The 16479-nt window shown below is 39.4% G+C and overlaps 1 protein-coding gene across 1 annotated transcript; it reads right to left on the bottom strand.

Moving 5' to 3' along the window:
• Nucleotides 1–1600: 1600 nt before the first annotated feature.
• LOC121578057 (interferon-induced protein 44-like) lies at nt 1601–15528 on the bottom strand. The gene is made up of 9 exons (XM_041892137.1): nt 15446–15528; nt 15294–15325; nt 6175–6253; nt 5869–5902; nt 5545–5749; nt 4810–4953; nt 4180–4351; nt 2299–2399; nt 1601–2100 (listed from the first exon to the last, which is right to left on the bottom strand). Exons 2-9 carry the CDS (start codon nt 15297–15299, stop codon nt 1927–1929), a joined length of 915 nt encoding a protein of 304 aa, XP_041748071.1. The 5' UTR covers nt 15300–15325; nt 15446–15528; the 3' UTR covers nt 1601–1926.
• Nucleotides 15529–16479: the final 951 nt, after the last annotated feature.

Raw genomic sequence — 16479 nt, 5'->3', positions numbered from 1 at the left:
TCCGCACCACGTGCTCTCACCACTGGTGTCCCCCAGGGCTCAGTTTAGGCCCTCTCCTATTCTCGCTATGCACCAATTATGTGATCCTTCCTTAACCCATAGGAAGTCCCACCCAGTTGCCTACTTGAAAATGGTATTTGGTATTTTATTAGGATCCCCATTAGCTGTTGCAAAAGCAGCAGCTACTCTTCCTGGTGTCCACACAAAACATGAAACATGACATAATACAGAACATTAATAGACAAGAACAACTCAAGGACAGAACTACATCAATGGGGGAAAAAAGGCACACGTAGCCTACATATCATACACACAAACTATCTAGGTCAAAATGGTGAAATTCCTCAATGGTGCTGCCCATGCTAAAACGGGCTTCACTATCTAATCAGGTATTCACATGCTCGTGAGAAGTTGGTAACCGTGAAGTGGGAATTTGTAAATTGTTCAAGTTGTTTTGATGTCGGAACAATACTTCAACCAATAGGATTTTAGGTAGCTTGATAGGCTATCTAAAATGTCTAATAATAAAGTTAGCTAGCTTGCGTAACATTAATAATATGGTAAAACTAGCTACATTATCCATATTAATACGTTTGTAATTGTCAAAAAACGGATTTGTTGTCATCATTTGGTTTAAAATGTAAAAGTTCAGTGGTGAAACGTCACAACTCGGCAACTCTGGTAACAACATTTTCTCAGAGTTTCCCACTTGTAATTACGACTTGGAGGGTTGTTCAAGTGAAATTTCCCAGTTGAAACTACAAACTTCAGATAAACCCGACAGCATGTGAACGCCCCATTAGTCTATGCAGGTTTTCGTTAACTGTTCCATATTTTATTTAACTAATATTTGTTGGCTTATTTATGCATTCTGTCTTGTCTTGTATGGAATGCTATCAGCCATCAGATATTTAGAATGTGCTATGCATATAGGCTAGTTTTATACAAAGAAGTTAGCTAGCTAGCTAGCTGAGTAAACTCAACTCCGTCATATACATCTCTACAGAGATGAGTTGCGATGAGTATCGGCGGAGTGTACCACCAACTACATCGAGTCACTAGCAGTCGATACTTATAAAAATTTATATGTTTGCCCTGTGTAACTGCAAAAACAACGTACTTCAGCACCCAAAGAAAAGCCTGCAGTTGCACAGGACAAACATAGGTACAAGAAAAGCAGTATCGACTTATAGTGACTCAATGTAGTGGCGGTGTACTCTTTTTGGCGTATCACACTAGAACCCTGTATGGAAGGTATCCATATTCCACAGAATAGGTTCAAGACATGTAACGCCCAACAGTGTACACTTGCATTAGATAAGCTAGTGTAGTGTCGAGTCAATGTTGCTAATCATTGCCGCTAAACAAAGGAGTCCGCTCATACTGAACTTTGATCATAAGGTTTATTCATATCACAAGATTTCAGCATAAGTTTACGGATGTCATGACCACCCGGAGAGCAGTGGTTCCCAAATTGCAATGTCTGCTCTGCTCTTCTTTGTTTAAACCCAGTATATATAATCTTCCCCAAAATATGGGTGGCTCCCTCTACTGTCCAATCCCCTGTCTTGTATGGGGCGTCACCCTAAAAACAATTCCCTCTGACACTAAATAAACATCCTCTCAGGTTCCACTTAAAACCCCTAACAAAGTCATAATCTTAATACACTACACTAGTATCTTTGATAGAATGCAAAACATGATGCATAGATAACTGACATTGATTTTATATAACTCATTGTACTTTAAGAAGCAATATGAATACATTGAAAGGAGAACTTTCACTCCAATCTTACTTCATCCTGCCTTCAAAAAATATGTCTTATTTCCTAAGGGGGAAATTAAATCTAGTCTATTTAGACATAGGAGTATACTGCAGGGCTCTCAAATCTCCTAGCGTTTGACACTCATGTAGGTGTGTGACACTCATGCATGTTGCTGGAGGTCCCAGAGGTAGTCGTTGGCAAAATGCATAATCTGAGTCATGGCGTTCAGTATCAGGATGTCCATATCATCATCCAGCACCCCCTCCTCATGGTAGTTTTTCACCGGTAGGATGCAGTTCATGGGAACACCCAGCTCATTACTGCAGATCTGCATCTGAGAAATGTTGGACAAAAATGACTTATGCTTTAGCTGAGAAACGAGGACTTTTGTTTTACCTGAGAAAGCAGGACTTTTGCTTTACCTGAGTGAGCAGGACTTTTGCTTTACCTGAGTGAGCAGAACTTTTGCTTTACCTGAACAATCAAGATTGAATGTGACTTCAGGATTAATGTAATGTAAAACATGACTTACCTTCTCTTTGATTGCCTTGCTGTAGTAGATTCTCTTCACATCCCTGTCCACCAGCTCACAAGCCTTGTCTGGCATGGTCATGACAACAACCTGAGGGATTCCTGTTTATAGAAATGATAGAATGGAAGGGCTAATATATACAGTGCATTCAGAAAGTATTCAGAGCCCTTGACATTTTCCACATATTGTTATGTTACAGCCTTATTCTAAAATGGATTAATACATATATATAATCTAATCAATCTACACACAATACTCCATAATGACAAAGCGATCACAGGTTTTTAGAATTGTTTGCAAATGTATTAAAAATAAAAAACAGAAATACCTTATTTACATAGGTTTTCAGACCCTTTGCTATGAGACTCGAAATTCAGCTCAGGTGCATCCTGTTTCCATTGATCATCCTTGAGATGTTTCTACAACTTGATTGGAGTCCACCTGTGGTAAATTTAATTGATTGGCCATGATTTGGTTAAGGCACACACCAGTCTATATAAGGTCCCACAGTAGACAGTGCATGTCAGAGCAAAAACCAAGCCATGAGGTCGAAGGAATTGTCCGTAGAGATCCGAGACAGGATTATGCCGAGGCACAGATCTGGGAAAGGGTACGAAAAAATGTCTGCAGCATTGAAGGTCCCCAATAACACAGTGGCCTCCATTAGTCTTAAATGGAATAAGTTTGGAACCACCAAGACTCTTCATAGAGCTGGCCGCCCAGCCAAACTGAGTAATCATGGGAGAAGGGCCTTGGTCAGGGAGGTGACCAAGAACCCGAAGGTCACTCTGACAGAGCTCCAGAGTTCCTCTGTGGAGATGGGAGAACCTTCCAGAAGGACAACCATCTTAGCAGCCCTCCACCATTCAGGCCTTTATGGTAGAGTGGCCAGACAGAAGCCACTCCTCTGTAAAAGGCACTCCACCAATCAGACCTTTATGGTAGACTGGCCAGAAGGAAGCCACTCCTCAGTAAAATACACATGAAAGGCACCTAAGGGACTCAGACCATGAGAAACAAGATTCTCTAGTCTGACGAAACCAAGATTGAACTCTCGAGGAAACCTGGCACCAGCCCTATGGTGAAGCATGATGGTGGCAGCATCATGCTGTGGAGATGTTTTTCAGCGGCAGGGACTGAGAGACTTGTCAGGATCGAGGGATAGATGAACGGAGTAAAACACAGAGAGGTCCTTGATGAAAACCTGCTCCAGGGAGCTCAATACCTCAGACTGGGGTGACGGTTCACCTTCCAACAGGACAACAACCCTAAGCACACGGCCAAGACAACGCTGGAGTGGCTTTGGGACAAGTCTCTGAATGTCTTTGAGTGGCCCAGACAGATCCCGGACTTGAACCCAATCGAACATCTCTGGAGAGACCTGAAAATAGCTGTGCAGTGACGCTCCCCATCCAACCTGACAGAGCTTGAGAGGATCTGCAGAGAAGAATGGGAGAAACTCCCCAAATACAGGTGTGCCAGGCTTGTACCGTCATACCCAAGAAGACTCGAGATGTAATCGCTGCCAAAGGTGCTTCAAAAAAGTACTGAGCAAAGTGTCTGGATACTTATGTAAATGTGATATTTAAGTTTAAATGTTTTATACATTTGCAAAACAAATCTACAAACCTGCTTTTTGCTTTGTATTGTGTGTACATTGATGAGGGGAAAAAACGATTTAATCCATTTTAGAATAAGGCTGTAACGTAACAAAATGTGGAAAAAGTCAAGGGGTCTGAATCCTTTCCGAATGCACAGTAGGTAACAATGTTTCAAGTAATTGTGAAAGTGAATATCAAGAGCTATCTACAGCCAAAGGCCATTTCAAAAACACAGTGTGAGAAAGACACAGAGAAACATAAAGGGGTTGGAAGAGCTCACCCAGTTTACTGGCTTTTTCTCTGACTTTCCTCATCTTGGCTATGACATCACTTGTCATGAGAGAGATTTTGTCTGCTGGCACAACACTCACCAAACAGTGAACCTTGTGACTTGACGTAGGCTTCTTATTATATTCTGCACTTTCCTCAGTTAATGGCCAGCAAGGATTGAACTGGCACAAGGAAAGACAAGACTGGTCTGAAAGGACTTATCTGTTTAAAACTATTACTTGTTTGTTTTGTTTAATTTTGCATTGAAAAAAGTGATTATTTGGCTGATGTTGGTACACTCTTAGAAAAAAATGTGCCATCTAGAACCTAAACTCCATAGGAGAACCTTTTGAAAAACCCTTTTTGGTTCAAGGTAGAACCTTTTGGTTCCAGGTAGAACCCTTTTGGGTTCCATGTGCAACCCTCTGTGGAAAAGGTTCTACATGGAACCTAAAAACGTTCTACCTGGAACCAAAAAGGGTTCTCATATGGGACAGCCGAAGAACCCTTTTGGAACCCTTTTTTCTAAGAGTGTAGAAAGAGCAGAACTATTGACATTGTTTGTTGGGTGAAGGAAGGCTACATTTACAGTGTAATATTATTTGCATGTGTATGAATACATTTGTGTATTCTGGTTTACCTTATAGCCTTCTGGTAGATGGCCCTTCAGAGCACTGATGATGTCTTCAGGTTGCATCCCATTTTCTTGTGCCTCCAGACCCATGACATCATTGAATGCAAAAGGCAGACGGGATTTTCCATTTTTAATGTAGTGTGTTTTGTACTGAAAATAAACATATTTTTAAAACCCACTTGTGAAGGAAAATATGTTTTTTTTTGTTTCTGCTTTTCTAATAACCAATTTAACTGGGTTCATGCAAGTGACCGATTGATCGTGCCTGGGAGGAATCCTCACTATCAGTATAAGCAATTTGGCTGTACGCCCAGAACATTGCTTTGAGAACCTAAATGGGTATCTCAGTTTCAAGGACTCAGCTTGGAGAGAAGAAACCTTGTGAGGTATTGGTCGGTCATATGCATGAACCAAACGTTAATGATGAATTCATGATGAATAATGTAAATCATGCTAATATAACTTTCTGTGTAAGCAGTATATAAGAGAACTAACGGGACTACCCGGTAGAGCTCCCGATCGACGTGTACTATGGTGCATTAAGTTTGTTGGAACCTCTCCAGCTTGCTGACAATAAAGAGCGATTCATTTAATATTGACTTCAGGTGTCCCTGGTGGTGAATTTACACAGCATAATCATAGCAGGTGTTTGTGTACAAAGGTATGCTAGGGATCCATGTTTCATCCATTAATAGTGATTTGTGATCAGTGGCACTACATTCCTATTTTATAGTAACTTACTGTCATGGTGAAGCTTGTGCCAGAGGCAGCTGCAACCAGGGCACCAGATGTTATGCGTCCTTGGAAGACATTGTTTACTGAGTTGATGAAGCTGGACTTCCCTGCTCCGACTGGTCCATGTAGCAGGCATCTCAGCTGACCCACGTCAGGATCATTCAGTTCAAAGTTCCTCAGGACCCTCACCATCTCATCCCTGTTTTGTTTACTGTCAGAGACAATGATTTATCATCAATTTAGCATAGCACACTGTATGCACATCCCTTGATATTGATTGTAACATCCTTTGCATTCTTCTCCATGCTTGGTCAGTCAGTACGTGCTTACCTCCAAGATACTTTCCTCCATGGGTCGTCAAATTCTGTGTGACACAAAGGATTTTATTTTTATTAAATGAACATGGCTGTAATTTCCCGTTTCCAATTCCCCCCATCACTTTCAAAAGATATCTTCACCTTAATTTAAATGAATGTACAATAATACATTTTTTACATCAGAGTACAGTCAAATCGATGTATGCATGCCTTTGGACTTTTGTCAATGCATGCTCTAAAACCGAATATACAGATCAGGGATCAATTGTATTTTTCAGATATGTCTCATGCTGTTTCCACAATATGTCATGACTCTTACCCTTCTTTGGTGGTGGTGGTGGTGTTCCAGTTTCCATGGGCAGCCCAAATGCAGCCCCAAAGGCTTTTAACAGACTGGGCTATTTGGGGGTGAATAGTATGTCATTTCTGTACTGCAACTATCACAGTCTGCTAAGGGCCACATGAAAATAATATTTGCATATTTTGATCAGATTTGATTTCAGAGTTGTTAATTCAATGACAGACACCATGGGTGCTTATTTACAGTATTGCTGATTACTCAAGGATTGGAAAGTGTTGCAAAATGATGTGAAATAATACAGTAACTATATATACAGTACCAGTCAAATGTTTGGAGACACCTACTCATTCCAGGGTTTTTCTTTATTTTGACTATTTTCTACATTGTATAATAATAGTGAAGACATCAAAACTATGATAAAACACATATGGAATTATGTAGTAACCAAAAAAGTGTTAAACTTTTATATGTTATATTTGAGATTCTTCAAAGTAGCCACCCTTTGCCTTGATGACAGCTTTGCACACTCTTGGCATTCTCTCAACCAGCTTCATGGAGTAGTCACCTGGAATGCATTTCAATTAACAGGTGTGCCTTGTTAATTTGTGGAATTTCTTTCCTTCTTAATGCGTTTGAGCCAATCTGTTGTGTTGTGACAAGGTAGGGGGGGTATACAGAAGATAGCCCTATCTGGTAAAAGACCAAGTCCATATTATGTCAAGAACAGCTCAAACACGCAAAGAGAAATGACAGTCCATCATTCCTTTAAGACATGAAGGTCAGTCAATCTGGACCATTTCAAGAACTTTGAAAGGTTATTCAAGTGCAGTAGCAAAAACCATCAAGCGCTATGATGAAACTGGCTCTCATGAGGACCGCCATCCCATCTGGTTTGCGCTTAGTGGGACTATCATTTGTTTTTCAACAGGACAATAACCCAAAACACACCTCCAGGCTGGGTAAGGGCTATTTGACCAAGAAGGAGAGTGATGGAGTGCTGCATCAGATGACCTGGCCTCCACAATCACCTGACCTCAACCCAATTGAGATGGTTTGGGATGAGTCGGATGGCAGAGTGAAGGAAAAGCAGCCAACAAGTGCTCAGCATATATGGGAACTCCTTCAAGACTGTTGGAAAAGCATTCCAGGTGAAGCTGGTTGAGAGAATGCCAAGAGTGTGCAAAGCGGTCATCAAGGCAAAGGGTACTTTGAAGAATCTAAAATCTACTTTGATTTGTTTAACACTTTTTAGGTTACTACATGATTCCATATGTGTTATATCATAGATTTGATGTCTTCACTATTATTATACAATGTAGAAAATAGTGAAAATAAAGAAAAACCCTGGAATGAGTAGGTGTGTCCAAACTTTTAACTGGTACTGTATATATATTTTATTATTTGTCATTCAAATTGATGAGAGAAAAGAAGGCAGTTCATCCTGTTGACGAATTCTCCCTATGAGTGATTCCTCACGAAACCAGGACAAAAAAACAGCATGATTTTGGGGGTTTTCACTCAATTTAATCCATCGAATGATCCTTTGGAGGAAGGATTGTTGACACATATTTGAAATTTGTATCTAAAAGCATAATTGAGAAATAATCTATCAAAGTTGGCATATTCATGACATTTTGGCATTTGTACACAGGCCTCCTTTAAGACTCCATAGTGTTTAATCTGTATGCTCTACATTTACATTTACATTTACGTCATTTAGCAGACGCTCTTATCCAGAGCGACTTACAATTTGGTGCATTGACCCTATAGCCAGTGGGATAAGATTTTTTTTTTTTTTAATTTTAGGGGGGTAGAAGGATTACTTTATCCTATCCCAGGTATTCCTTAAAGAGGTGGGGTTTCAAATGTCTCCGGAAGGTGGTGAGTGACTCCGCTGTCCTGGCGTCGTGAGGGAGCTTGTTCCACCATTGGGGTGCCAGAGCAGCGAACAGTTTTGACTGGGCTGAGCGGGAACTATGCTTCCGCAGAGGAAGGGGAGCCAGCAGGCCAGAGGTGGATGAACGCAATGCCCTCGTTTGGGTGTAGGGACTGATCAGAGCCTGAAGGTACGGAGGTGCCGTTCCCCTCTAAAAAGCATATTAAGCTTTACCGCATGCTCTCTGATATGAGTATTATTTAGGGTTATATTATTTTATTGCTTTTACAATAATTTATTAATATCAAAAATATAAACATGATTATTGAAAACAAAATAAGTTATGGCCCATTTTATACAGATACATTGGCATTGTAGGCAATTCAATGTAGCTTTCACTTCCCGTTTAATCTGTCCACGAGATATTATAGGCAATGTAACCAATCAAATCCCTCCTTCTAGTTGTATCATTGCACATCCTGCAAATCACTAGAAGAGGGCGACAATTTAAAATCCATTTTCACATACACTCTGTTGGTAATGCCAGAGAGGAAGAGGCGAAGAGGCCCAACTTGGCCTAAAATATGCATTTTCCAGCAGGTGGCAATGTTTTCACTCACCAAGCAAGGAATTTTTGTATGGAGGTCACAATGAGAGAGTGTCGAATCTGGTCAACAGAAAAAGTAATGCCATTTGCTAAGTGAGGTATATTTGGTTGAATAGAAGTTTCATAATGCTTACGTTGTTACGAGTGTACTGATATAAGTAGGACACATGACATCCCGGGAACTTTGGAAAAAACACTTTATATTGGAGTTGTCTCGAGATGGCTATGCATATTCATGACATGAGGCTAGTAGCATAGCATCTCTCTCCGTTGTATACAGGCAGTTGACGTCAACAATTAGATGTATCTACCAATCCAAAGAGAGGAATAGGCAGGAGCTTTTTGTGCATATGGAAAATGTGATTTTTTATTTCAGCTCAGGAAACATGGGACCAACACTTTACATAGTGTACAATACATTTGACGATCAGCTATGCAGCCAAACTTATTTGCCATTCCTTTTGCCTCGTCCCTCTCAACCATACCATTTTTAAATTCTTCGTCAATCCACAGGTATTTAACAGTTTTTATTCATTTTCTTATTGGGTGCATGCTTGTTAGTAACTGGAATAAGCAATTTCATGAATGCGTCAAGTGTAGCATCTGCTTGTTCCTCATAACACACAACAGACCAGCAAATATTATTTACTTCTTCAACATAGGAATCACTACAAAACCTATTGTATGATCTCTTATACACTACATTAGGCCCAGCCTTCAGAACATTACAGTTTGAAACTTTTTCTTGAGTGGACAGCTTGATGAAAACCAGTCAATATTTAGGTCACCCAGAAAATATACCTCTCTGGTGATATCACACACATTATCAAGCATTTCACACATATTATCCAAATACTGATTGTTAGCACTTGGTGGTCTATAGCAACTCCCCAAAAGAATAGGCTTTAGATGAGGCGGGTGAACCTGTAGCCATATTACTTCAACAGCATCTGAATATAAACAGCTACACCTCCACCATTGGCACTTCTGTCTCTTCTGTAGATGTTATTACCATATATTGCTAACACTGTATCATCAAAGGAATTATCTAAGTGTGTTTCAGAGATAGCCAGTATATGAATGCTTTCTATTTCTAGCAAGTTATCGATTTCATGAACATTGTTTATTTGGCTACATATGTTAACGTGGGCTATTTTTCCCGCTTTTCTCAGTTCCTTGATTGTTTTTATTGCTTTACTGGGAGGCTTATCAGAGGTACACATGACAGGAATATTTATAATTGATAGTGCAGTGTGAACTGCTCACAGTGGGCTTCCTACTAGGGCAAACCATCTCAGTGCTAACAGTATAACTCAGGTTCATAGGCACAAGATTATTGCTGACAGTAGCTGTCAGATTGACAGAGGCATTTAGAGGAACATAAATTAGGTTATTTACATTATGACTGACAACACCCCTGGGAAAATGTATATTTGCAGCAGCAGTATGACAGTTCAGCGACACAATGGTAGGGATTATCTGAGCAGGGTTTGGGTCACTGATAAGTAATTGCGTCAACACTGCCTTGAAATGTGTGGACAGGGTCCAGCACTAAGATGATTTGGATGGACTCCGTCATTACTTTAGAGCAACTTCTGTTTCAAGAATGTGCCATAGTTATCTATAAAAGTTATGCCAACAGAGGTACAGCAGTCTTTTAGCCAGATGTGTAATGCCAGCAGCCTGCTGAATCTTTCACGACAGCCTGAAATAATCGGCCGCTTTTTGGAGTCTTTCAAAGCTGGAAACAATTCTTTAAAATCCAGTTTCAGCAGTTCTGAGTTTAAGAACTCTGTGGATAGTGCTAAAAACAATGATGTCATATTTGAATTCCTCCATCTTTATGCACCCTCGCCATTGGAACATAACTCTAAAAGTAGCAGAGATCCCACTCTGGACCTTTGATATGACCATAGAGTATATTATGTTCAACGATATCTTTTAAAAAATGTTTATATTTTCCAGTATTCATAAATTAATGTAAAAAATAATTGAAATACTACTCATATTACAGAGCAAGCGGTAAAGCTTCATATGACACATATTTTTGCTTTGTAGAACCTACAGATGAAACATAACGGAGTCTTAAAGGTGCTACAAATAGAATTTCGCAGAACGTCTCCCCAATATAGAAGCTAGGTGTGTTGAAACAGCACTAGGTTGCATTCAAAACAAATCTCCTCCCTTCCCCACATCCCATTCCCCCGTAACATGGCGGAAACTCACGATTGAGCCTTTTACTTTGAAGATATATTTTACAGTGATTTAGATGGTACAATGATCACCTACTAGTTCTGAGCGATTAACCAAAATGTTGGTTATTTTTAATTATTTTTAACAACTAATTAACTGACTTCAGTTCAATTATTTGAATTCCATTTAGTTCGGTTTTTGTCTGTGAGCTTAATGTGCACATTGCCTGCAGTTTCTCTAGAGATAAATCCAATCATGCCCGAACTGTGCGATGTAGTTGGGAGTTGTAGTTTCCAACAGGCCAATGATTTAATAGTTTAGCAAAGAAATAATTAACTACAATGACCATAATCGATTGCGCACCTACTTGTTCGGTCATTTCTTTTTTACGCCTGCTAAATAAGCAACAATAGAATGCGCGATCAAGAGGGATACATAGAGAGCAGATGCTTCGCGAGGTATCTCTACGCGAAAATACATGATCTAATTGATTGATAGTTGGTATTCAGCAGTCATAAAAGTATGCCTTATTTACTTTGAAGAACTACTAAAATTGTGATTTTGTCAGACAGCAGCTCTATAGAGGTGAGATGATAATAATAATAAGCCATTTACAGTGGGGAAAAAAAGTATTTAGTCAGCCACCAATTGTGCAAGTTCTCCCACTTAAAAAGATGAGAGAGGCCTGTAATTTTCATCATAGGTACACATCAACTATGACAGACAAATTGAGAAAAAAAAATCCAGAAAATCACATTGTATGATTTTTTATGAATTTATTTGCAAATTATGGTGGAAAATAAGTATTTGGTCACCTACAAACAAGCAAGATTTCTGGCTCTCACAGACCTGTAACTTCTTCTTTAAGAGGCTCCTCTGTCCTCCACTCGTTACCTGTATTAATGGCACCTGTTTGAACTTGTTATCAGTTTAAAAGACACCTGTCCACAACCTCAAACAGTCACACTCCAAACTCCACTATGGCCAAGACCAAAGAGCTGTCAAAGGACACCAGAAACAAAATTGTAGACCTGCAGCAGGCTGGGAAGACTGAATCTGCAATAGGTAAGCAGCTTGGTTTGAAGAAATCAACTGTGGGAGCAATTATTAGGAAATGGAAGACATACAAGACCACTGATAATCTCCCTCGATCTGGGGCTCCACGCAAGATCTCAACCCGTGTGGTCAAAATGATCACAAGAACGGTGAGTAGAAATCCCAGAACCACACGAGGGGACCTAGTGAATGACCTGCAGAGAGCTGGGACCAAAGTAACAAAGCCTACCATCAGTAACACACTACGCCACCAGGGACTAAAATCCTGCAGTGCCAGACGTGTCCCCCTGCTTAAGCCAGTACATGTCCAGGCCCATCTGAAGTTTGCTAGAGTGCATTTGGATGATCCAGAAGAGGATTGGGAGAATGTCATATGGTCAGATGAAACAAAATATAACTTTTGGTAAAAACTCAACTTCGTCGTGTTTGGAGGACAAAGAATGCTGAGTTGCATCCAAAGAACACCATACCTACTGTGAAGCATGGGGGTGGAAATATCATGCTTTGGGGCTGTTTTTCTGCAAAGGGACCAGGACGACTGATCCGTGTAAAGGAAATAATGAATGGGGCCATGTATCGTGAGATTTTGAGTGAAAACCTCCTTCCATCAGCAAGGGCATTGAAGATGAAACGTGGCTGGGTCTTTCAGCATGACAATGATCCCAAACACACCGCCTGGGCAACGAAGGAGTGGCTTCGTAAGAAGCATTTCAAGGTCCTGGAGTGGCCTAGCCAGTCTCCAGATCTCAACCCCATAGAAAATCTTTGGAGGGAGTTGAAAGTCTGTGTTGCCCAGCGACAGCCCCAAAACATCACTGCTCTAGAGGAGATCTGCATGGAGGAATGGGCCAAAATACCAGCAACAGTGTGTGAAAACTTTGTGAAGACTTACAGAAAACGTTTGACCTGTGTCATTGCCAACTGAAGGGTATATAACAAAGTATTGAGAAACGTTTGTTATTGACCAAATACTTATTTTCCACCATAATTTGCAAATAAATTCATTAAAAATCCTACAATGTGATTTTCTGGATTTTTTTCCCTCATTTTGTCTGTCATAGTTGACGTGTACCTATGATGAAAATTACAGGCCTCTCTCATCTTTTTAAGTGGGAGAACTTGCACAATTGGTAGCTGACTAAATACTTTTTTTCCCCACTGTAGCAGACGCTTTTATCCAAAGCGACTTACAGTCATGCGTGCATACATTTTTGTGTATGGGTGGTCCCGGGGATCGAACCCACTACCTTGGCATTACAAGCGCCGTGCTCTACCAGCTGAGCTACAAATGTAATTTACACAACAGCAAATATTTTATGAAAGTATTTTGAAATAATGATGTTTAATAATAATAGCAGTAATGGGCAGTCACTAACATCAAGGGACTTTTATTCATTGTTTTATTCGGTGCTGTTACAGCATTCAACCCACAACGCATGGTGCATTTAATGTTTTAAAATAATGATCGAAACTGAAATTGAAAATAACGTTTATTTTTTTATAATCGAACCAAAACCGAACTGCACTCAGCACTATTAGCTACACTATTCAGTGCCTGTTTTCTCACATAAACTGAAATTGAGCAAACAGTGTATACTAAACAAAAATATAATCGCAACATGTAAAGTGTTGGTCACATGTTTCATGAGCTGAAATGTTCCATACACACAAAAAGCTTATTTCTCTCAAATTTTGTTCACAAATTGGTTTACATCTCTGATGCTGACCATTTCTCCTTTGCCAAGATAATCCATCCACCTGAAAGGTGTGGCATATCAAGACGCTGATTAAACAGAATGATCATTACACAGGTGCACCTTGTGCTGGGGACAATAAAAGGCCACTAAAATGTGCAGTTTTGTCACACAACACAATGCCACACATTTCTCAAGTTTTGAGGGAGCTTGTAATTGGCATGCTGACTGCAGGAATGTCCACCAGAACTGTTGCCAGATAATTTACTGTTCATTTCTCTACCATAAGCCGCCTCCAATGTCGTTTTAGAGAATTTGGCAGTACATCCAACCGGCCTCACAACCGCAGACCACGTGTAACCCCGCCAGCCCAGGACCTCTACATCCGGCTTCTTCACCTGCGGGATCATCTGAGGGGGGGTGCTGAGGAGTATTTCTGTCTGCAATAAAGCCCTTTTGTGCGGAAAAACTCATTCTGATTGGCTGGGCCTGGCTCCCCAGTGGGTGGACCTGGCTCCCAAGTGGGTGGGCCTATGCCCTCCCTGGCACACCCATGGTTGCGCCCCTGCCCAGTCATGTGAAATCCATTGATTAGGGCCTAATTTATTTATTTTAATTGACTGATTACCTTCTATGAACTGTAACGTAGTAAAATCTTTGAAATTGTTGCATGTTGTGTTTATTTTTTTGTTCAGTATAGAATTTTAGCAACCAGGAAATGACAGAGCTTGACTAGATTTCAACTAGAAAAAGAGAAATCAATAGGCAAATATCACAGCCAATCACAACACTGTCGGATAAGTAATACTGTGAAAGACTATCATTCCACTATTACTGCAGATATATTATGGACATTTTCTGAAATTACAATGCAATTTTTTTTTTAAAATCTATGTGTAGCACCTTTAAAAGAGGCCTGGGTAAGGCCAAAATGGAGGCCATTCTATGGATTACATCTAGTGAAAATTCCCCAAATCATGGTCTTTTTTTGTCCTGGTTTCGTGATCAATCACTCTTATGAGATGGTGGAGAAGGTCGCTTCAGACATCAAGAAACTACTGGCCAAAAAACGCAAAGTACTTAATGTATTTCTTTCACAAGTAGGGTTGCAAAACTCCCGGTAATTTACAAAAATATCAGGAATGTTCAGAAACTATTGTAATTAACATATCATTTCGGAAATCTATGGAAAACTTTAGAATTTATGCCTGAATTGTGTTTTTAAAACACTACACATATTTTCCAGTTTCTGGTGGATAGACCATATGGTTAAAAATGTAATCATCAATATAATTTGAAAGTAGCTCTGCTACTATTGACTTTTTTGACAACTGACACCAAAATATTAGAAGAGGTATACAGTATATTGATATAATAATAAAAAGTGTCAAAGTAAAAGATATTGAATGGTAAAATCTTCACATTAAACAGAAAAGGTCATCACTAAATCGATGGGTTATATGAATATGTTTTACAGCTTTCTGATTTTATTTTTCATATTTAAAAAACATTCTATTTTATTATTCTATGTCTTTAAAATGTCATGTGAATTCCCAACATTCTTGAATGTTTCCAAAGACTGGTTGATTTAGAAAGTTACCGGAAATATCCCCTCCCTTTGCAACTGTATTCACAAGAAACTGCTTGCATAGGAACTATAGAAGAGAATGTTACACATTTCCCTTTTGAACAAATTACAGGGAGCACTTACATGCATCGCAGTATAAAGATGTTCCTCTTGTACTACAAAAGAAAACAAGTTGCTTTAATAATAATAACAATGATATAACACAGTATATTGAACAAGTGATCCTCTACCAATATTTTTTATCAGCTGGATAAATGGTAATGACAATGACTTACCTTGTTAGAATTAGTTTATCCTGAGACAGATTCTGATGTAGTTGTGAAAAAGGATTGCAGCTTCATATACAGTATATAGCCTATAGTAGAAAGTGAAATTGATTGGTGGAGTGACTTTCACTTTCCAGTGTTAGATATAGAATAACTAGATCATTCCACAAATGTATCGAGTGAGGAGGGCTGTCTAGCTCTCCTATCTCTATACCAATTTCTTGTAAATGGGACCATTACAAGAATAGGGGCCAGAATTTCACTTTCAATATGACTCTGTTTTAGATAGGGGAGAACGGCTTCCCAAGTTGAAGGCCGACCAAAATAATAAAGGCTGTTGTATCCAGAAAGCAGGATCCTCTATTATAGTCAATGGGGAAAATGGCAATTATAATTTATTCGAAGACAGTCATGGTACCAATACTTGCTTCTATTATACCAGATGTGTGTCCTTTTATATGTCCCCAATTGTTTTAAAATTCCATACAGAAGAAATTATAAGGATAATTGAGATCCCCTCAGAACAGCCTCAACTCTTACTAGTGGCTTTACCATCTTTCAGTGGGCACCCACATGGGTGCCTTTCAGAAACTCTTTTGAACCCCTTTCTGCTTTTTTGGGGGTTGTTAGTGATTTTCTTAATTAGTTCCCTTTGTTGTGAGCAACATTTTGAGTTTGTCTTGTGGGAATGTAACAAAAGTTATGGATAAGGTTGGCAGTGTGGTTAAGGTTTAAAATCAGATTATTAAAAAGAGAAATTATAGAAATAGACAGGGTTTATGACTTTGTGGCTGTGGTAATTAGTGACGACCTCTCATTGAGGATCTCAAGTTGAAGGCCGACCAGGGCACTACAGGCTGCTGGTAGCAACTCAATTATCCTTATAATTTATTCTGTGTTGATTTTTATAAAAAAAATTATAATCGGTTCAAGGACATGCATCTGGTATAATACAGTGCATTTAGAAAATTTTCATATCCCTTGACTTTTTCCACATTTTGTTTAGTTACCGCCTAAATATAAAATTGATTAAATTGAGATTT

Source organism: Coregonus clupeaformis, chromosome 12 (assembly GCF_020615455.1).
Source record: "Coregonus clupeaformis isolate EN_2021a chromosome 12, ASM2061545v1, whole genome shotgun sequence".
In the NCBI taxonomy this organism is placed as follows: domain Eukaryota; kingdom Metazoa; phylum Chordata; class Actinopteri; order Salmoniformes; family Salmonidae; genus Coregonus; species Coregonus clupeaformis.
This window is presented reverse-complemented; position numbering and strand designations above follow the sequence as displayed.